Source organism: Gymnodraco acuticeps, unplaced genomic scaffold (genome assembly GCF_902827175.1).
Source record: "Gymnodraco acuticeps unplaced genomic scaffold, fGymAcu1.1, whole genome shotgun sequence".
Lineage (NCBI taxonomy): Eukaryota > Metazoa > Chordata > Actinopteri > Perciformes > Bathydraconidae > Gymnodraco > Gymnodraco acuticeps.
The window spans coordinates 3,200,838-3,223,881 of NW_022989983.1; the positions used below are offsets into that span (position 1 = coordinate 3,200,838).

Here is a 23,044-nt window from a genome sequence, read left to right on the forward strand (position 1 = left end):
GGTTTGTACTTGAGTATTTTTTATGTTATGCGACTTAATACTTCCACTCTACTACAATTTGGAAGCCAATATTATACTGTTTACTCGATTACATTTATGACTAAATTAGTTACTTTACAGATTCATTAGCTAAAAGAAAATATAAATAAACTAATAGATAAACTGATATATATATATATAATTATAGGTTAAGATATCAAGCAGCAGTGTATAAAACAATTAAAAGTAGCTCCACCTTTAACAGCTGTGATAAACACATTATATGTTAAAAAAGTAATGAGTACTCAAACTGCATCCTGAAAAAAGTATATAGACACGTAGGCCTACACACAAACACACACCAGGAGACTGCAAGATTTTGTTTTCATTGATTTAATTGCAGTCATCTCTTAAATAGCAGTTATCGTCTTGGAATAGGAGAAACAAAGCTGCTCAATTGCTTTTAATATAACGCAAACAAGCACATTAGTAAACAGAGAACCTATAGAGCTTTCTTTCTCACACAAAATGAACAATACAGTAAATCACACTACAAAAACTGGTAAAAAGAGGAAAACTAATTCACAAAAGCACTTTGATAATACCGTCTTGGTTTGAAACTGCCAAGTTATTAAGTTAATTGTTAAAAACAACAAATAACAAATGGCTCAAATAATCAACTATAGTTGAATTAGTTAAAACACCCCATATGAGAACGTTTAGGTGTATTCTGTGCAAATATACTGTATATTTAGGGGAATTACACATTGCTTATGTAGAAATTGTATTTCTAATTTTTTTTTCTAATCACCCTGTTGCACTAGAAGGTATTTGATTATATATACACTATATACAAACATGCACCGTCATACTTGCATACCACCATATAGTACATGGTGTTGCTTGTGCTTGCATTACCTTACATTGTAAACTGCTCTTACATACTGTATAAGCTTGAACAACATTTGAAATCTTGAGATGAGGGCCCACTTTACATCAGTTTTTTTAGCAGATTGTATCTGAATTCACCTGGATAACATTTGCAAACTGTTAGTACAACATACATGTCTGGTGTTTACACTATTATCAATCTCTTAACCTTGGGACACTGTCAACTCCACAATCAGTTTCTAGTTTATTATTACATCTGGCTTTAAAAAAATAATAATCCTACAAAACTTCTGATTCCACCTGTATGCAAACAGTTTTCTTTCTTTGCTTGATTATTGGGATAAATGTTTTGTTAAAAATAAAAAGAGTGTCTAAACTAGAAACCATAAAAAAAGGCTTAAAGATACAGCATTTGCACTAGTCTTGATTTAGTGAAAAGGTTTGCGTTTAAGCACTTCAATGTAGGAGGTCTGTCATGTCTTGCTTCTAGCCTTATCTGCACCAAAAAAACTAGAACGTATTTTCAACAAAACTGGACCCAAGTGATCGCAGATAACAGATATTCCAGGTTAAAGTAAAAGCTGTGAATCAGTGGTATTCCCTTGTACAGACAGCAGGTCAGGGAGAAATCAACAATGGCCAAAACAGGCTGAGTTGTAGCACTGGCACTTGGTCATCCACATAAATAAAAGAGTACAATTCGGGACACTCTGAAGAAACACAAGTTAAAAAGAATTTAAGTAAGTCCTTGATGATGGCTTGCCTTGTTTTTGCGAAATATGCTGTCATTTAAATTGACTTAAGACATCAAAGTGTCTTGAATCGCTTCCGTTTTTCAGTTTCCTGCTGTGTCTTTCCTAAGGGGCGCCTAAACTGTTTTTGAGGTTTAAAGTAGCTCTTAATTCCTTTCCAACACAACAAAGTATATTCATGATAGTAAAAGGACGTCCAGTGTTGTAAAAGTCAAAATTGGAAAAAACAGTTTTTCACAGAATGAATACACAGAACAGTATGCAGTCAGGTCCGTGTTCATTCGCCGGCGGCTACGTGGCAAACTGCTGATAAAACGCCAGCTTGACCCTCTCAATGTGGTGGCACAGCTTGATGGCCGGTCCCAGCTTCAGGTCCATACACTCCTGCACTGTTGGGAGGTTCAGCAGCAAAAGTGCCTGTCCGTCAATCTCCTGCAAAACATACATAGCATTGCTTTCCAGTGAGGGTAAAGTGTTGTTTTGTATCTGTGACCATGGATTCAAAACAAGTGTGTTATGCACTTATTGCAGTTGAATAGAGTGAGCTCTCATCCTGAGTGGCCATTAAGTCTGAGTATTTCTTACCTGATCCAAGAAAATCCGAGCAAGAGGAGCACAGTCAGTGGTCCTGATGAAGCAAACCACGTCAGTAACGCTCCACTCCAGCGGGCTGGTGTCTAAACACAACTTCGGAGGAGCCTCAATCTTTGAAGTCTATAAACACACAGATAGTGAGTCAGACAAAGACTCTGAGAGTATCCCAACTCATGCTGAGAAGGAGGAGGATATTTGTAAAAGAAAACACTGGCTGCTTCAGTCTTATTGGTTTATACATGTACTAGTAAGGGCAAGTTCAAACCGTAAAAACAATATTGGAATGGATGAATTAGACAAAAAAAGGCAGTTGTATTTGTATTGCGGTTTATACTATAGTCAGATTTGTAATATAAATACCAAAACATTATATTTCCATTTTCTTTCAATATTCATTATTAACTATTTGATTTAGCAGAGAACTTCATCAGGCATTGTCAAAAGATTTGTATGCAGATCTTTTTTTCCCAGTCTTCTTTGATCCTGCACCTCTAAAAGAGTGTTGCACATGCATACTATACCCGTTTTGTCTCTAGTATTTATAATGATCTTTAAAAGTGTCTTCTCATTACCTTTGGGGAAGGAGGGCGGTTCTCATCATCGGAGAACGAGGGTGAGCGGGGTTTCCTGCGCCGGCGCGTGGGTCTGGGTGTTGCCGGGGGGGAGGGGCACGGCGTGGCGGGCTGAGACTTCTCGATCGACTGTTCAGAATCATCCTGCAGGTCGGAGCCGGAGTCACTCAGGGAGTCATCTTCATCCAGATCTTCTTCATCGCCGCTGCCCTGTACGTCAAAAGGACAGTTAGCACAGATTCAGGTAAACTGTTCAAAGGTTTTAATGTCCTAAACACAGCTACAGTGTAGTTGTGCACAGAGGCAGAATCAAAGTAAATGGTGATTGGTGCATTCAAGAAAATATGTAAGTGCGTGTGTCACCTGTGGAGACCCAGCAGGCGTGTTATCCACCGAGGCGGAGGAGCGTCTCTTCTTATGGACAAAGAGCTGCTTCCTCCTCTTCCTCCTCCTCCCTCTCCTCTTCACTCCACCCTCCAAGTTGGAGTGGCCCCCGGGGGGACGGCCAACACGCTTACTCTTCTTCTTTCCATAGTAATAAGCTGGTGACAAGACGACAGGGTTATTGTGGAATTGTTGCATTTGACGTGCAACATTTTAATGCATCATTGATATAGATGGAAATGAATCGATCAAACCGTTTTGAATACTTTTAAAAAAAATGTATTGTAATACATGTATTCTCTTAAGGGAAGCGGTGATAAATACCCAAGAGGGGAAATGTGCTGTCTAGAGTGATATTAAAAAAGTGAAAGTGTGAAAATGTTTTCATTGCATCAGTCTTTAGCTCCAGGTTTGCAGCGTAAACACATCAACAATTAGATTTGAAATTGAAAAAAAGTGACTTTCTGCGGTCAAAATAGTTCAGTTAAAGACAAAAGAGGACAATTCTGACATGTTTAAAGCAAAACATACATCCATTGCCTGTAGGAAGTAATGACATATCTAAATCACACATTCTGTCCGTGTGCTTTGCAGGGTTTCTCTATTCATTAGGCGAGCATTCACATACTCAATCATTTCTATTCATGAGCAACAGAAATGAAAAGAGCTGAAGGTTTCTTAAAAAGGAAAAAATAATGAGCTTTGTATTAAATTAGAATACGTTTGAATAATGTTAAGAATTAAGGTCACGGCTGACAAGCAAATATAGAGAGTACTAAGTCATTAAAGCAATTAGAGGTTATGTTCATAGTCTGCTCTGATAGAAAAGAGACCTCTCCACAATCTGCAGTGTGTAGTTCTGTAAACCACCTACTGTATTTGGTCTTGGTGAGGACAGAGCAGTTTTCTGAGCAGCGCTCCAGAACCATGCGAGGTCCGAACAGGTTCGGGCAGCACTCGAGCTTGATGCATGTTTTCCTGCAGAAGTCTGCCACACGGTCTGCAGTGCGGACTATTTCCACAGTGGCCCGGTAACTCTTCCCCTTGTACCTGACATTGAAGGAAAATCAAGGTTACATATTAAATACATAGCTTTGAATCCTTAACATTTCCACACAATATTTAGTTAAAAAACATTATTTAAAAACTGACTCATCCCACTCACTAAAACTTCTATTATATTCATGTTTGATCCAACAAGGACCTGCAAGTTCTCTCTTAAAAGAAACTCAGATGCTAAATCATCGCTTTAAAGAATCATCAGACGCTTGTGCTGAATTCCGCTGTACAGATATTTATTTCCACATTTTAAATTCAGCATGTGTTTTAAAATGGGCCAGCTGCTACTCCTGCAGGTTTTCTACAGAGTGCAGTACTTTGAGATGAAGATTAAATGGTGCTTCCCCTCACTTTGCTTTGAGTGTCTCTCCATGGCCCTGCCAGCGGCTCTCCTGGTCCAGCTGCAGCTCCCTCAGCACCCGGCTGGGCTTGTATGCCGAGTTTATCAGCAGAGTAAGTACCTGGAAACGAAAAGATGACAATGAGACATGCAGAGAATTGCAACACTCATAGGTTATCTGCAGTTTGGAGGGATTTGTTTATTTTGTGCTATGCGCAGCATTTAAAAATCCAACTGTTAAATATTAATACGCATACAAGAATTTCATTATCATTTAGGTGTGGCTGTTGTCTGTAGATTAGCAGCCTTTATATTGTGTGTCATTGGTTATTAATCATTAAGATTGTTTTGTAGTAGAAAGGGCACTGCCACCCAAAGTAAAGGAGAGAAAGATTGAGCAAAACACAGAATTCTCAGAAATTATAACATTCATTTACTGAGAAATGAAAGGAAGGAGCACATGTGGAAACTTCCTAATTCGGTCAGAATGCAGTAGGGTTTCTGGGAAATGTGGTCTTAAAACCATCTTGTGAGATAAAGGGTTTGAAAAAACGACTTGTAATTCTACAGCCATGCTAGCAACTCTTTGATTATAGCACAGTGATTTGAGCTAAACGCTAACTTTAGCATGCTAACATGTTTACAAGGACAATGGTCAACTATACTACTTTACCATGGTTATTATCTTAGTTTAGCATGATAAAAAGCTAACATAAAAACACATAGCACAGCTGAGGCTGATCAGAATCTCCAGCAATTGAAATTACACATTTTACTGAATGCTAATCTTTCTCAAAGTTTTCAGTACTGGGAATCAAAAATGTCTGTACAAATCTTTATGACCACACATGAAGGCAGACCCAAAAACCAATATTGCTAGCCAGTCATCCCACTAGCATAGCTAAAAGTATTATCGTATTGTATCGTAAAACAAAGATTTAGAATCGATAACTTTTTGGTGGTATTTATGCAGTTAATAGCTGGACTAGCCCCTCTCACCTCTTTGAGCACCAGGACACAGTTTCCAGGCCCAATGAACTGAGGAAGCTCTGCAATGCGTCCCTTGTTAAGGTACGGCCCAGAGAAACAGCGGTGGTTGAAGTAGATCTTGGGGCAGGTGTATTTCCCGTTCCCCTGTCCTGTACATGGACACAAAACAGGAAACAAATGATACAACAACCACAGACATGAGACAGCACATATCACAGTGTGGATATCACCACAGACATTACACTCACCTGTCTCTGAATTGTAGCCCATGTGCTGCTTGACGTCAGGTGATGATGACTTAGGTGGAAATCGACTGCAAAATGAAAAAAATAGTTAAGATGCCGAAGGTCAATAAGTCTCGTCCATTTTGACCAATAAAGCAACAAGAAAACGTCTTATACTCACTGTTTTTCTGGCTGCACCACAGCAATCTTCCTGTCTTTTTCAACTGAAAAACAAGGACAGACTCATTTGTTCCAAGTCACACAAGGACATGTTGCTACTCATTTAGATGTCAGGGTGATAACTTGTTTGTGTTGTGTTTGTTCGAGCTTTAGTAACATTAGGGCAGATGTGTAAAGATCAACAGTCCACTATGATAATGATGTTTTTACCTTGAGGTTTGATGGGGAAGACGAGTGGGTACCCGTTAGTCTCGCACCAGCTGACGGGGAAGAGGTCCATGGAGTCCACATGAACTATCAGCTCGGGCATGGGCTGCTTAAGTCCTGTACAAACACACACTGTTATTAAACAATCACCGACAACAACAAGCAGCGGCAACGGCATCCCAGACTTACCCTAGCATAGATGCCAAATTCAGAAACTGGGACATTCTTCACTCCTTACACACATATTATCTACGCTACGAGTGACCCTGGGGGGGGATCATGTGCTTGGTCTATCCGCAGCTTATCTTACTTACTACTGGAACCAACAGCCAAATATTTTTGTGTACATTTATGACTGTATGACCACCTGTCGTGGTTTCTGTGATGCACACTTTTTGCAAAAATAACTTTATTGACTGTTTTACATGATTAACAACTGCTTCAGTAGCAACATAGCATATTAGGCAAATTGGTAAGTCTTAAAACAAGCCTCACCCAATCTGTCTGCACACATTTGGCCTTTGTTGAGATTGAACTGACATCCATAGGAAAGTTTGCTCTCATTTTGACCTGGAAAACCTCCTGATTACTTCCATACCCAATATGTTAGGATCTACTGCAGGATACACGATAAATCAATCGCAAATGTTGTTATCTTAGCTGCCAGAATGCCTACAAAGAACGCAGACGGGACAATTTCAATGTTATTATTTTTGGTTTGGGAGGAAATAGAGACACACATGGAAGAGATCTACAGTCCAATCACATTTTCAGAGGAATAGTATTTTGTGCTGTAATTTCATTAAATATGAGCGCATTGTCATAGTGATGTATTTACAGTGTATGGACATAATGTTCCCCATAATAAAGTAAACAACAACTGTCACAACATTCAAATGATTTGCTTTTACTTGGAGGCTCATATGTGACATTTATAAATGCTAATTTTAAAACGTGTATCAACAGTTTTCAAAATGTTTTAATAGTTTTTACATGCGATAGCAAAATATGAACATGTTGTATTTGAGGTGTGCAAAACTTATCTCCACACACAATAGAAGGGCAGCAACTAAACCATGAAGCCATGTGACATGTACAGTAAAGCATTAGCCTGTGCACTGAAATGTTAATGTTCTACTTTCATCGGCTAAAATAAACACATTCATTACCGCCTCTCACCTTCCAGGCTGATCCAGATGTACTGCCCTTTGACCCTGGTGACAGTCACCACGTGAATGTTCTCAGGGGACAGCAGGTTGACAGCCTCCAGTTTCATGGCCTCTTTGAAGCTGTGGTCGCACTGCTCCTGTTTTGTTTTTGTCCAAAAATAGAGAGATAAGTCACACTGAGACACCCGTTTGCAACTCATTGCATCACATTTCATAATGCTGTCTGTTGCAACAAAGATAAAAAGAAAACTGACAACATGATCACTTGTTTGCTTTGCAGGATGACATCATTGATCTGAGCAATGTTCAAACGTACCGAACCCATCTACGTCACATACGGTTTACGCAACAAGAGATCACCAGATACAGGAGGCTGCTACAGAACAAAGCTTTCAGAGAACCTTGGTTATACTTATTTTCAAGTTAATTTAATTTAGACGGAAATTTAAAAACATTTTGTTTACGTAGCCAGAATTGCTGCTTGGATAAAACAACATCAGTAACAGGAAGGAGGCTAGATATCTGAACGCTTGCTAATGGTGATTAATTAGTTTCCATTCATGCAGGCACAGCGCATGATAACACATGTCAAGCAGCCTTAAACGACAGCTATATAATCAAAGTAAGCTACAATTTCATATTTCATTTTCATTCTGCCACAGACCAAAGGAAAGGACCAAATGCACTTAGATCATGTTAATAACTCTTTTCACATCGACTCTTTCACTGACATGAATCTGTTGATGGCTTTGTATAAAAGGCCACCCGTAACACCAAATCCTGATCGGTGTGAACTCGGTATACAAACGCTAAAACTGAGCTTGACTTACAGTTGGAAAGCAGTGTTGAGGAGCTGCCTCAGCCTCGCACTGTTTCAGGTAATCCGCCCAGTCAAAGTCCGGACCCTGGTGTCCTGTTTGTGATCGAATAAAGAAAGAAGTGAGAAAGAACATCACACAGGGAACACATGCAATCTAATCACCGCTGTTCCTCAAGTCTCTGATATCACCGATAACCATTAAAGTGAGTGGTTCTATAAAAAAAAAAGGGACAACATCTGACCTGGTGGGGGGCTGAGAGTGACTCCATTTTTAAGGCACCACTGAGTAGGGAAGATCCCGGGACTGTCTCTGTGACACAGGAAGGACCTCCCAGCGGCACCGTCTGACTCCTCAATGCCACAGAGGTCGTCCATCTTCACCAGGAAGTACTGCTCATTGAACACCTGGAGGGGAGAGGAGGTCATTTTAGGACACTTGCAGTCGTTCTTAATTGACGGCTTTAAAATGTTTTACTATCCAAGTCGCATCAAAGACTTATAGATAGTTAAGTGAACATGAAGACAGAAAGCATACAAAACTAAGGCTAATAAACAGCACCCAGAAAAACAACAGTGTAGGAGAGTCAGGTTTGATAGGAAAGTCTGTTACCTTGGTGACAGTGGCAGGCTTGATGGAAATGGGAGCAGCCGGGTTAACAACCTCCAGTTTCATTCCCTCTTTGAAACAATGGGCGGCGATGGCAGGCTGATCCTGAGACGCAAAACAAGAACACATGCCGTTTTTTAAAAAGTTCAGCTCTGAGATACTCATTTTGAGGAGAATGTCACAACTGTTAGCTCAGTGCCTGATTATCAGATCTCGAGCAGTGCTGTGTTTGACAGACAGGAGACAACAGGTGGCAGTACCTTACTGAACTCTGCAGTCAGAGCTTCGTCCTGAGGCAGGTCGCTGATCCTCTGTCTCACCTCCTCCCACTCTGCTTCTGTCCGCAGGGCCAACAAGTCTGAAACAAACAACAACACAAAGATCTAAACGTGACTTACTGGTGGATGGGGCATCATTTGATTAACAAAACAAGTGTATTTAATGAAAAGCTAAGACAAAAGTGTGTGGACTTTACTTCAGACTTTCTTGTATAAATAACCTTTAATTATTTCACCATGATTAGTTAAGTAAACACAAAACAGTGTGGTCCTTCTTATCGCCAGTCACTGTGATAAAAAAAGGCTTTATACAAAAACATGCAGAATTTACAAGACCAAACCTCTGTTGTTACTTTTAATTACATTTAAAAAAGCATTATATCTCCCCTTTTAACTTTTTTAAATGAAATACTTGTTTATCAAAAGCAGTTTGTTCCCCTTATAAAAAAAGATCCATCTAATCCTGTATAATCAATTTAGATGTCTAATGATATGACATTTTAAATTCCTTGTATTTCAGGACTGTGAATTCATCAAAGTATTGGAAAATGTGTATGCAACTCATATGATAATTAGTAATAACCCTTTAGATCTAATGTAGAGTACCATGTGGATTCTTCACGTCTTCCCGACAGAAGCTATTACTCTTGGATGCTTTGGCACTTAACCTCTAGATGCAGACATTGTTTTTTCTCCTTTCCTCTTTTTGTTCCTAAATATAAAGTGTGACCTGAGAGAGTGCCACTGACCTGAGGGAGGCCTGAGGGTGAAGCCGTGCTCTTTGGCCCAGCCGGGTGAGTGGAGGCGTGGGTGGAGGTAAAAGAGCCAGAGGGTTGTGGGTGTGTCCGGGAGGCCCTCGGTTCCTAACAGACGCAACTTCAGCCTTCCTCCAACGTTCTCTTCCACCTCAGCAGCCCAGGCTGACCCCGGGTCAGCACCGTCCTGGATCTCCACGTAGCAGCCGGCACACAGCAGCTCCACCGGGTCCCTGCCCCGCTGCGGCTGTAGGGGGGGGTAAATGAGAAGCTAATAGCACACACACTTACACAAACACAAATAAGCGCACGCCTAGGCAAGGTGAGGAATTTGCAGAGGGAGAGCGTGCTCTGCATGACTAAGAGGCTGAACTGAAGCACTGTCACTCAAAGCTTACTAACAGCCCCAAATAATTTCACAGGATGTTCCTACAGCCAATTTGCTTTCCACAGCACGACCATGGTGCTGTAAAGAAAAGCACACAGCCTTGTTTTTGTAGACTTGGGACTTAATGCAGGATACGCATGCAAAAATAGGCTAAAAGTCATATTTAGTTCAAGTTTGCATTCATTCTAAACAACATTTTAAAAAGGGGACATATTATGATTTCCTCTTCGTCACTGAGACATGGCTCGGTACTGGTGAGTCCAGCGCCTTTACCGAACTTTTACCTCCAGATTGCTGCTATTTTAACTCTCCACAGACTTCGGGCCGAGGCGGAGGAGTAGCTACAGTCTTTAGGAGTGATTTTAAATGTCAGCAACTATCGCTGTCATTCTCTCCTTGCAGCTTTGAACTGAGCGTGTTCGAGCTCGGCCGCTCTCACAGTGCTGTGTGCAGTGGTCTATAGACCTCCTAAATACAATAAGGACTTCCTAAATAATTTCTCTGACTTTCTGGCTGAAATTATGCCGCAATATGACCGTGTCCTTATTGTTGGGGATTTTAATATTCATGTGTGTTGTCCTGAGAAACCTATGGCAAAGGATTTTTTAAACCTTGTTGATTCTTTTAGTCTTACTCAGTATGTGTCTGGCCCCACGCAAGAACGCGGACACACACTTGATATTGTTTTATCATATGGTTAGCCTGTTCTTAACTTGGAGATATGTGACGCTGTTTTCTCAGATCATATGCCTGTTTTATTTGATGTTACACTTGCCTGTACTACTGTCAAACCGCGCGCTGCTGCCCGGCTATCTCGTATCATTAACACTTCCACTGCTGGTCAGTTTTCGGCCGTGTTTAATCATAAAAACGGTGTTATACATGAGCCTATGTCTAACACTACGGAGGAGCTTAGCTTATGGTTTCACTCCACATGTAAAGCTGCTATGGACACTGTGGCTCCATCAAAAACAAGGCAACCCAAAACTAAATCCGAGCCTTGGCTAAATACCACGACTCGGGCTGCCCGACGTGAATGCCGTAGAGCTGAAAGAAGATGGAATAAGGACAAACTACAATTCTCTTTTCAAATGCTGAGGCAGTGTTTTCTCTATCAGAAAACTGTAAAAGAGGCAAAAAGAAAACATTTCTCTGACATCATTCTTTTAAACTGTCACAAACCTTGTGTACTATTTCAGACAATAGATTCAGCTCTTAATGCCCCTCAGACTACCTGTGTGGAGACCTCCCCTGCAGTCTGTGAGCATTTTCTTCAATTTTTTATTAATAAAGTCACTTCAACTAGGACTCAAATCACTGCTCCATCAAACGACACCTCTGTCTCTGCCCCCTGCTTTGCTGTTTTTGACCGTTTTGAGCCTATGACTCTGTCCTCTGTGCAGGAGATTGTCTCCAAAATAAAACCCTCTGGTTCTCCAATCGACCCTGTCCCTCCTCGATTTTTTAAAGAGGTATTCCCCACTATAGGACCTTTTGTTCTTGACGTTTTTAACAGCAGTCTGCTCACAGGGGTTGTTCCGGAAAATTGGAAACATGCCGTTGTACAACCACTTATTAAGAAACCTAGTCTGGATCCCACAGTTCTTGCTCTTGCAAACTTTAGGCCCATTTCCAAATGACCTTTTATGTCAAAAATCCTAGAGAAGATTGTATACAGTCAACTTCTCGCTTTTCTGGAAGAGCACAAGGTACTCGAGGTCTTCCAATCTGGTTTTAAAACCTTGCACAGCACGGAATCAGCTCTTTTAAGAGTTTTTAATGATATCCTTTTAGCAACAGACTCAGGTGAATGCATTATGCTTTTACTCCTTGATCTAACGGCCGCTTTTGATACAGTGGACCATGAGATCCTGATAGCTCGTTTGGAGCAGTGGGTGGGCGTTAGGGGCAAAGCCCTCGAATGGTTTAGGTCGTATCTGACTGGTAGGACTTTCTGCATCAGCCTTGGGGACTCTGAGTCCTCGTTTGCTCCTCTCCTTTGTGGGGTTCCACAGGGTTCAGTGTTAGGCCCCCTGTTGTTCTCCCTGTATTTGCTCCCTCTTGGGTCCATTCTTAGGAAGCACGGTATCGCTTTCCATTGCTATGCAGACGATTGCCAAATATATGTGCCACTTAAAAAGAACGACTCATTTTCAATTAAACCGCTGTTAAACTGCCTTGAAGACATTAAATCCTGGATGTCATGCAACTTTTTAAAATTAAATGATGACAAAACCGAAGTGATGGTTTTTGGTGCCCCTCGGACCACTCCGATAGACCTAGGATCCCTGGGCCACTCCACCAGGCCTACCATCACAAATCTTGGGATAAAGATGGACCCTGAACTCAAGCTTGACAGCCAGATCAAGGCAGTTGTTAAAAATAGCTTCTTCCACCTCAGGCAACTAGCCAAAATAAAGCCTTTTTTAAGTAGTGACCTTTTTGAAACGGTAATCCATGCCTTCGTCACCTCCCGCTTGGATTATTGTAATGCACTATATATGGGGATAAGTGCATCCTCCCTTGCTCGCCTGCAGATGGTGCAAAAATGGCTACTAACTGGCACACGCAAATACGAGCACATTTCCCCCCATTTTATCTTCACTCCACTGGCTGCCCGTTCATTTGAGGATTCATTTTAAAACTCTTTTATTTACTTTTAAAGCCCTCAATGGCCTGGCCCCGCCCTACCTCTCTGAGCTGTAACACAGCTACACGCCCACTCCCACTCTCAGGTCAGCTGATCAGTTGCTCCTGAGGGTGCCAAAAACAAAGTCTAAGCGTAGAGGGGACCGTGCTTTCTCTGCTGCCGCCCCTAAACTGTGGAACGACCTGCCCGTGTTAATCAGACAGGCTCCCACACTGACTGCTTTTAAATCTCGTCTTAAAACCCACCTCTTCTCCTTGGCATTCAGAAACAAGTAGATTGTTGCTTTTATTTGCTTTTATTTGCTTTCAGTGGTCTATTGTTTTTTATTATATGGCTGTTATTTATTTTTTAATTATTACGTTTATTCTGGTTTGTTTTGTGTTTGTATCTTGTATTTTAAATGTATTTATATTATGTTGTGTGAGCTTATCTCTCTGTACAGCACTTTGGTCCGAAGGTTTTTAAAGTGCTATATAAATAAAGTTGGATTGGATTGGATTGGATGCACATTTTCAGATTCATACTTGGGTTTCGGGACTAGAACATGTTAACATGCTTTAATGTTAAAAAAACACAATATTTTTCTCCTACTGTCTGCCTGAATTTATCTCTGTTCGACCTCTTTCTGAAATGCTCTGTTTTAGCGCCTGTCTCTTTAAAACAGAACCCGAAAAAAAAACGGTCTGCTCTGATTGGTCAGTTTTTCTGTGTCTTCTGCACATATACTTTTAGTGTTTCTGCACATAAAGGCAGCTGGGGAATGACTGTAATGGCCCTGTAACGGCACTTTTGAACTATTTATTTATATCTGTGGCGTAAAATAACTTAATAGATAGCACCTAATCCTTTTAGTAAAGTTCTGGTCTCTTTGCACATTTCTAAATGGCAAAAAGACAAGGCAAGAAGAAACAAAGCATAACATTTGTACATATGACAGTTGTGTTTGTGTGTGTGAGTCAAAACCGCAGAGTCACATCTGACGATTCCCATCACTTGAGGGTATAAACTGTCAACTTGGAGTTTTTTTAATGTTGTATTCATCCACTTGCCTTGCCAGTTGAACAGCTGAAGGAGAAAGTCTGAATTCAAACTCAGTTGTTCTATCTAACTGCATTATGTGTTTTTGAAGTTGTCAGATTAATATATTTGGTACTGAGATTGTTCTTGGTACAGAGAAATACACCCTACACTTGAGGAGACTAATAAAGACACCACCGTACCAGTTCCAGCAGGTTAGCGGGCGCGCTGCACTCCTCAGCGAGGGCCTTCTCCAGCAGAGCCTCCCAGTCCTGGTTCTTCTCACGCACACCTGAGGAGGAGAATATAAATACAGAGTTTATTTATCAACCAAACAAGCAGGTGGGCTTAATCACACATGCACTCCTCTGCCTCTTAGTCACCCTGAGTCACCAGCATTAGCATAATACAAAATAAATACAGGAAGATATGATACAAAATGAGCACTTTTTCAACATACTGTTAACAACTTTCATCTGTGTTATCTTAACGCTTTGATGCAGCTTCCACAGCTGTTTTAACATGTTGCGTATCGAGGTGTCAAGCGCTAATCAGGTGACATAAATAAAAAAAATGAAGAAATTAAACACTGAATTTGCTTCTGCATCTTTCTCATACAATACTAAAACATCACAAGGGCAACCACACTGTATCAGTATAACTCCTAGGTATACTGAACAAAAGTGCAATTACTTAACACCAATTCCACTGTTAAATGGCATTTTGTGCACAGTACTAAAAACGGTGTGTTACTTCCACTACTCAGCTGTCCCTGAAGCACTTTAAAAAGAAACTAGAAGCACTAAATAAAAAAATGTGAAACCTCAAAATTCGAATCAAGTCTCAACAACATTTACAAAAAAAAGGTTCATATTTTGCCCACACGATCATTTCATGGCTGACGAGTGCTGAGATCACCATGCAACTTTTCGAGGTGATTACTCCTTTCACTACTACGCCTCTCACAACTAAAAACATCTCCCGCCAGTCCTCACCCTCGGGGGCCTTCACTGTCTTCCCGTGCTGGCGGCTCCATCCCAGCGGGTGGAGGTCTGCAGTCATCAGGTCACACCAGAAGTCGGCCCGCCGGTCATCCTGGTACCCCTCGTAGCGCAGCAGCAGCAGCTGGCCACATGTGGTGATGATGTTGGCCACCCAGTAAGGGCTGTCGGCCTCGGAGCGCACACACACCTCCAGCTTCATGCCCGGAGCCAGGCCGGTCTGCAGGCCCTGGTCCACCTGAGGCAGTAAACACAGGTTAACCCCATTAGTTGGCTTCTTATACAAGAGTGCACACAGAAAAGAAAAGCATATTTGATTCTGTGTTGTAATTTGTATTCCAGTTAAACCTACCTGCCACTATAGGAATCATGCGTAATTAAAGAAGCTTTGTTACTGCTCTTGGTGCTACAGTCACTTCTTGATTGTTTTATGACTCAATGCTTTTACAAGCTGACACATTCCATACATTTGAGTCATCGAGTCATTTAAACTAACTTGCAGTATCTTGAAAACTTTACACAGATGTTCGGTGGCTGATTACGAGAAGCTGGTACAAGCTCCTCCTGTGATCTGTGTTGTATGTGAGAGTTGTCAGCACCCACATGTTTGAAGGCGTGGTGCGGCACCGACACGGCTCCAGTCTCCTCCAGGTATTCGTCCCAGTTAAAGTCAGACGCATCCTGAGCAGAGTCTCTCTCTGGAAAACACACACACACACTTTTATTTTCCAACCTGCTTTCCAACATATTACGTACTCATTTCACGCAGCTGTTCACAGAGTAGTTCTTACCAGACTCCGGCAACTTCTGACTCATGCTGGTGCCCCCTCAAGGCCAAGACTAGGGGCTCTGAGGAGGAACAGAGGAGGAGGAGGATTATTATCCAGCGAGAGCAAATGAATGAGCACTGGAGTGAAACTATGGCGACAGAGAGGATATAACATAGAACTGCAGCTATCGCAGTCATGCAGCATGCTGTGCTATGCATAATCAAATCACTTTCTCCACATCATAACATAATCAATGACCTCGCTTCTGGTTTCTCAAACAATAAGATTAATGAGAGATGTTATACTGCTGGGTTGTAACAGCCCGCTCAGCAGTTCACAAAACAAATTGTAGCACAAAGTTACACAAAGGATCCGGAAACAGAGGTCAAGACTTTCTGTAGCTAGCTACTATATTTACAGCACACCAACGAACACATGACACATATCAGCCTGCAGTGAGTCAGCCAACAGGTGCACATAATACAAGTATTATTACTCATCTATGGGCAGGAATACATGTCACTACAAACTGAATGTGTCTTTGTTTCATTTCAATTGCTAAAAATACACCTAAACTGCATTAAATGTTGTTTGATATAAATAATTAAATGATTTATAAAGTCGTTTTTAATGCAATATTTTATCCAAAGCTGTTTTTAGCCTTACAAATATTTATTTTAAGATAATAAAGTTAAAAATATGTGGGGTTTTAAAGACATCCCCTTGGACTATGAGAATATGGAAAGGACATTTTTCACTCTTTTTTTACATTTTATTTGACAATTAATCGAGAAAATAATCCGCAGATTAATTGTTAATGAAAATAATCATTGATTTCAGCCCTAATGTCGAAGTAAAGCTGATATTTGATACGGAAAATAATCGTTCATTAAGTCCATAATGTAGAACTGAAGAAAGTTGTATTTCCAGTATCATAAAAGGATCAGCAACACTACAGAAACTTCATTTCAAAATATTGCATTCAGTTTCAAGTTTGTTGATGCATTTAATAAAAAATAAAAAAAGCAATTCATGTTTAGCTTTTTTAAGTTATTACTCAATTATGTGATTCAGATTCAGTTGTTTTATTGCAATTGTTCAAGTTAAGTTAATACACCAGCAACAGGAGCAGAGCAACCTGCAGAGAGAAGATTCAAAAGCCTTATTTTACAAAACCTCCTTCAAGGCTCCTCCAGCTGTTCCAAAGCCAAAGTCTCCAAGGCCTTGATGATAAAGCTGGTTAAGTTTAGACATCAATATCCAAGTGCTTCTATCAGATCCTGGACCCAATCAATGCAAACCAGGACAAGTGGAGAATACAATCACAAATGTCATTCATTAAGATGGCCCAGGCTGCTACCACCTCACACAGCAGATGGTACGTGCTGGCAGGAATAGATTTAACTATTCTCATCCACCTCTAGTTGTGAAACTCATTTAAACTCATCTTTAAAAAAAAGACGTTCCCCAACCAGAAGTGAAGATCTCAAACTGTGCCTTGACGTGAATGTGGACAAGCTTTGACACATCAAACTGACCCGCAGCATTGTGAAAAGCAGATGAAATAAGTTAACACAACAAGAGATGGGATGAATGAGACAGAAGGGAGTGTAGAGAGCTGTATGGGTGCTGAGGAGAGCTGCTCTGTCACCGCGGATCCTTTCAGCTCGCCTGTCAGCCTCGTCTTTGTCGTGTCTGACGTCTCTACTAAAGCCTGTCCCGCCGTCAGAAACAACTAACCCCCCCCCCGACGACCGGACTGCAACTGCGACCCCCGTGCTCCACCGGGATCAGTGCCACCTTTCACCCGCGACCCTGCCCCAGACTCCCTCTGACACACACACACACCAGAGGGCCCTATTGTCCCCGGGGTCACACTCCTGACATGTGAGTGGGAAAAAAAGAGCAGTGAGGGACAGGAGGAGAAATAATGGCCTATTCAAAAGCTGTAATTTTACCACCATGCTGAGTTTTCATATTCATATAATTTATGGTTGGAAATAATGGATGCAATGCTTAAACAACTCAATAATAAGTTGAAGGACAAACAAATATTCTTAAATTATTTTGATAATCAATTTAGTTCAAACTAATTCTCTGTATGTTCTGCTTTTATTTGTTACATGTTATGATAAATAGAATATTTCAGAGTTTTGGACTGATAGAACAAGAGATATAAAAAACATTTTGCACTATTTTCAGACATTACATTGACAAAGCGATGAATCAATGTAACTATATATTTGTCATATGGTTGCAGCCATAGCTTGATTTCAAACTGATTCTTTGTACATCTCACATGTCTACCTACAAACTGCTGGAGCCTTTCTCGGTTTTTCAGTATGTGAAGCATTTTGATGCAAATTAAACAAGATGTAACAGAATAAGTCATTCTCAGAAGAAGAATCTAGTGTCTGCATTCACCCTCTAAGAGGTTTATTGATTACAACACTTCTGAAGCCATCATTAGAATTTATTTGAGTGTCTAAGCCGTGGGTTTCTGCAGCACTTAACTTTGCAGAACAGCACGGCCTCCGCTCGTACGACAGACAGGAAGAAAAGCAACTTCCCCTGTCTCATTTAGAGCAAGTGGTCTGCGTGGACGACAGCTAGCAGCATCTGTCTCAGTCTTTCTGCAGCACGCCACACACACACACACACACACACACACACACACACACACACACACACACACACACACACACACACACACACACACACACACACACACACACACACACACACACACACACACACACACACACACAACACACCACACACACACACACACACACACTACACACACACACACTACACACACACACACACACACACACCACACACACACACACACACACACACCACACACACACACACACACACACACACACACACCACACACACACACACACACACACACACACACACACACACACACACACACACACACACACACACACACACTACACACACACACACACACACACACACACACCTACACACACACACACACACACACACACACACACACACACACAACACACACACACACACACACACACACACACACACACACCACACACACACACACAACACACACACACACACACACCACACACACACACACCACACACACACACCACACCACACACACACACACACAACCTCTTAACAATTCCTGAATTATATTCTTATCAGCACTTTGCATGCAATTGAGCATTTCTAAACAAAAAATACATTTCCACACATGGTATACAAACCTGCAGGAAATACATCCAAATAAAAAAAAAATTAACTGCTGAACAATCTCCCAAAACACTATTTAATGGCTTCTGCTGGTAACCAGAATTACATTATAGGCTGTAATGAAGCAGAAAATGAGTAAGTGCTCATGCTGGTGTCTGAACTCAAGCGCGTTAACAAAACATTGCATTGGTTTTATACCATGGTGTGAATGAAAAACGTAAAAGTTAGTTTTAACCAAAGCACAAAAATATATGTTACTACCTAGTATCTGTTTATTCAAGAATAACCCTGTGTACTTACAGTGCATTTAGTGCTATTGAGTTGCTTTTGGTTTCATTTATGGTGGTTGGTGTTGACTGTTAAACCAAGACCTCTCAGTAACCATTGTTCCATTAGAGCAGTTCCACAGAATAAATAGTTCCTATGAAAAACTATTCACAGTGTTTTGTTTGTTTAGGGTTTGTTGGAGTTTCTGGAAAGTGTTACATTTTTTAATGCTTTGAGCTTCACAAACAAAACTCCAATCCTTCTGTGTATTCAGATAAACAATGCAAATACAAAACCTGCAACCTTGAAAAGTTAAGTGAACAAAGTGTCGGTTTAAGATGACTAACACTTACAATTATTTCATTTGTAGCGTTGATCAACATATCTGCTAAAGCAAAAGCACCACTTATTGTTGTGTTTACCAGAGACCTGCTAATAGGTTTGTTGCCTTTAAGCCATTTTTTTTAATGGACAAAGCATAACAATGAATTATCGACTTAATACATATTAATTAAATAAAACCAAAACCACCAATTAGTTGACTAATCGACTTAGAGTGTGCAGACATACGGGGCTCTAATGTGCTATTTGAGGTAAAAATGACCCTTAAAAACGGATAGTATCGGTTTATACTCAATTGAACTCCTGATAAAATTGAAGAGCTAAATATTGTGCAGCCAAGTTGAGGTTTCGATCAGGTTTCTATGATGACTTGTCATGCCTTTATTTATATATAACTTTAATTTATATAGACGTTGTCAACAAAGGGTTGCCATATAGACCAAGCAATAGGATGGTAACCCATAAGCTCTCTCAAACGGACCTCTATTAATATAACTTCACTACAAATCGATCGATAAAAAATCCACATTTCCTGCACACAGCAAACAAGTCGGTTTCTTTCAGTTGCCATTGCATAGCGGCACGTCAGCCAGCAGCACTGCCAGCGGATCACTCAAGTTGCACAATAGGGAAGTTAAGCGCCACAAGAAAAATAGGTTGCATTAACAAAACGTGAAATAAGACATAACTGAAAACCTCCCAAGCATCCTCCTCCCGTCCATCAGCTGTTAAAAGCTCGAGTAGCAGTGATGAACACATGAGTTTATGTGCGAGCTCCACACAAAAAAAATCGGCTAAGGTCGTGCAAGCCTTCATTATGCAAGGCTTCGACATTATTCTGAGTTATCCAAGGGCAGATTAGTAAGTAAAATACCCACACAATCATTAAACTAGCTTGAGATTGCACTGCTTGTGCTGCATTGACAAACAGAGATGGGCCATTAACGCGAAGGCTTTGCAGATACACTACAGCGCCGAGGGTCTAACTTTCACACACTGAGCAGAACAAGGCACATACCGATTTTTTTTTAAATTAATAAAATGCAGTGTAATGAATAAACTCACGTGTTACATGTATTACCACCGTGTGGGACTCGCTGCACACATGGTAGAACCGCCTGTGTGTCCGAGTCAAGTTACTGAACGTCACGGCTTGAGCAATAAGAGCTGCCGAGCAATAAGGGCGCTTACACTCGACTCATCTTTTTGAGAGACGGGAAAAAAGACGAATGCGCCTCCACAGTGCAAAACACCTCAAGCAACGTATAACTAACAACACAGAGTACGTGAATATTTAGTCTCAAAATTCCCCTCTTACCGCTAAGTAGTTTTTCCAAGTCGGTTTTTTAGATGCTGTTCCTCTCCGCCTGCTCTCTCGTAGCAACGTTAAGATAAAGTGAGTAAAAACCGACAACCCCGGTTAGACCTTTCAAAATAATATGTTCTAAAATCTTCTGTAAATCATAATACTTTTTATTTTCTATATTATGCATTTGTGTTTTGTATAATATTGTTCTATTTAGTTCGTCTCCATCTATAACTCTATCTATTACTTTAACAATGTACATTTCCCCGAATAAGGGAATTTAGATTCTGGTTAGAAGGGCGGAAGTTGCCACTGTCGTCAGAGCAACAGAAGCTCTCTTCGTGTGAAGGGTTTATTCTCGCGATACTTCCGGTGTCACTCCGGTTGCGTGTCGCCAGCTTGACGCAGTTCTCGTTCACGACCTCATTCCAATATGGCACAAACGGCCACTGCGCATGTTCTGCCGCCTATATGCCTCGGAGCCCACATCACACTGACTTCCATCTACACACACGCACACACACACACACACACACACACACACACACACCACACACACACACACACACACACACACACACACACACACACCACACACACACACACACACACACACACACACACACACACACACACACACACACTACGATATCACACAACCAGAAGCAATACCAAAAATATGTAAAAACCTCACACAAAAAGAAAAGCTGAATGATTTCTGTTTCCTTTAATTCGCACACAGACACGAGGGTTAACCCGAACAGTCGTTATGGTTTTTTTTTTGTAATCCCCAGCGGAATCAACACTTAGTTAATGGTTGAGCTGGAATTAATTGCACATATAATCGACCCACTTTCGATAAGTAGACTGTTATTTGTCACTAAAAACCTATTTGTTCTGTAACGAAGTAGTAAACAGATTGTGTTACTGAAGGTGACCTCGAATTGCCTTAATTTCCCTCAACATAATATTTGTTAAGTAAATAAAACAGCAGCACAATGCGCAATAAAAGGCAGAATTTGAAAGTAGGCCTACTTTTTAAAATAAATCACATAATATCCAGACCATAATGAAATGATTCTATATGGCATTGCTGCCTCCTGTTACGGTACTTCTGCTGCACAACGATATCAAGTCGGGTTTTTTGGAGAGGGCGGGAGAAACTGCTGGAAATATGCTAGACACTGTGAATGCAATGCTCAAAGTCCATCTTGTTTGTACTGGAAATGTGATTTCTTTATTGAATACGCGTATTTGTCGTTTTGAAAAGCGTCTCCATAAACCAGAAACATGTTTTTGACGCTGACTTGGATCATATATAAATATATGTTTGGGCTGCTGCCTCAGATTATCCTCCACAGCAGACCAACCCTTCGGATGCCTGTTATAACAAAAGAAAAATGTGCACGCGTTGAGCTGGAAACAGTACGATACATGTGAGCTACAGAAAAGCGATCTGATCCTGAACAGTCGAAACAATCGGAGAGCCATGAATAAATCAATAGGGGGCAGGCATTTCGTCCACATTTATTCAGTCATTTGATTAAAGTGTAGAACTGCTCTCACTATAAGCTTGAACAGAAGACGACTGATATTGGGAAATTATTTTTAGCTCCAAACCACCGAATAAATCACGTTTCTTAAATTATATATTACTTGAATAAATGCTTTTAAAACCTGCTGTTTGTGTTGATAATTTTTAAAGGCTCTACAACTTTAATGCAGCACAAGGTGTTTGCATAAAGGCAAATGTCTGAACCACTTGGAGAGGTTTTGTCGCACAGTGCAGGTGGCTGTGATGGATAGTTTTTTGCTCCCTGTCCACATCCTGCAGCAGGCAGGGGATTACAGCTGGGGACAGAGGACGAGGACAGGTCATGAGCCATGCGCACTGCAGGAATGTCTCCTCGCCTGCTGGTGCAGTTACAGCACCTGAACGCTAGATAGCAGTAAAGCCTGACAGCCAGGTCTATCTCTCATGTTGACAAATTCCCTGTTTAAAATGTTTTGGTGCCTTTACAAAAGGACTTCACATTATCCTAAGGTAAAGTTCTGTGGATGCGTGTACACTTCAGGCATTATGAAATAAAGAACCCAGCTAAAGGAAGCCAGCTGAGCGCCACAACACACCAGCAGGAATGCAGTGATTAGTCCTGGAATCTCTGTGGTATGCAGGTCTTTACAATAGCATTTGTGTTGTTTTAAGAGCCTCTACATATGAAGCCTTGTGATATACATAAGTCTGTTACTTGTGTG

The 23,044-nt window shown here is 40.9% G+C and overlaps 1 protein-coding gene across 3 annotated transcripts; it reads right to left on the reverse strand.

Annotated features, from left to right (window-relative positions):
* Positions 1-356: 356 nt before the first annotated feature.
* sfmbt1 (Scm like with four mbt domains 1) lies at positions 357-20,883 on the reverse strand. Of its 3 annotated transcripts, none has more exons than XM_034212349.1 (21): positions 20,801-20,883; positions 15,649-15,706; positions 15,461-15,555; positions 14,852-15,095; positions 14,060-14,148; positions 9,796-10,048; positions 9,029-9,126; positions 8,772-8,873; positions 8,404-8,566; positions 8,172-8,254; positions 7,352-7,478; positions 6,176-6,289; positions 5,967-6,009; positions 5,810-5,874; positions 5,571-5,710; positions 4,583-4,692; positions 4,047-4,222; positions 3,152-3,330; positions 2,789-2,998; positions 2,208-2,336; positions 357-2,054 (listed from the first exon to the last, which is right to left on the reverse strand). In XM_034212349.1, the coding sequence occupies exons 2-21, from the start codon at positions 15,671-15,673 to the stop codon at positions 1,914-1,916; spliced, it is 2,586 nt and encodes an 861-aa protein (XP_034068240.1). In that variant the 5' UTR covers positions 15,674-15,706; positions 20,801-20,883; the 3' UTR covers positions 357-1,913. The 3 variants fall into 3 exon arrangements, with proteins under 3 accessions (XP_034068240.1, XP_034068241.1, XP_034068242.1); XM_034212350.1 differs by lacking the exon at positions 20,801-20,883 and adding an exon at positions 20,548-20,717; XM_034212351.1 differs by lacking the exon at positions 20,801-20,883 and adding an exon at positions 18,141-18,246.
* Positions 20,884-23,044: the final 2,161 nt, after the last annotated feature.

Coding starts and splice junctions, on each gene's coding strand:
- sfmbt1 (XM_034212349.1), bottom strand. CDS start 15,673: ATGAGTCAGAAGTTGCCGGAGTCTG. Junction 2,337..2,788: donor ACCGCCCTCCTTCCCCAAAG/GTAATGAGAAGA, acceptor GTGTGTTTATAG/ACTTCAAAGATTGAGGCTCC. Junction 2,055..2,207: donor CTCGGATTTTCTTGGATCAG/GTAAGAAATACT, acceptor TATGTTTTGCAG/GAGATTGACGGACAGGCACT.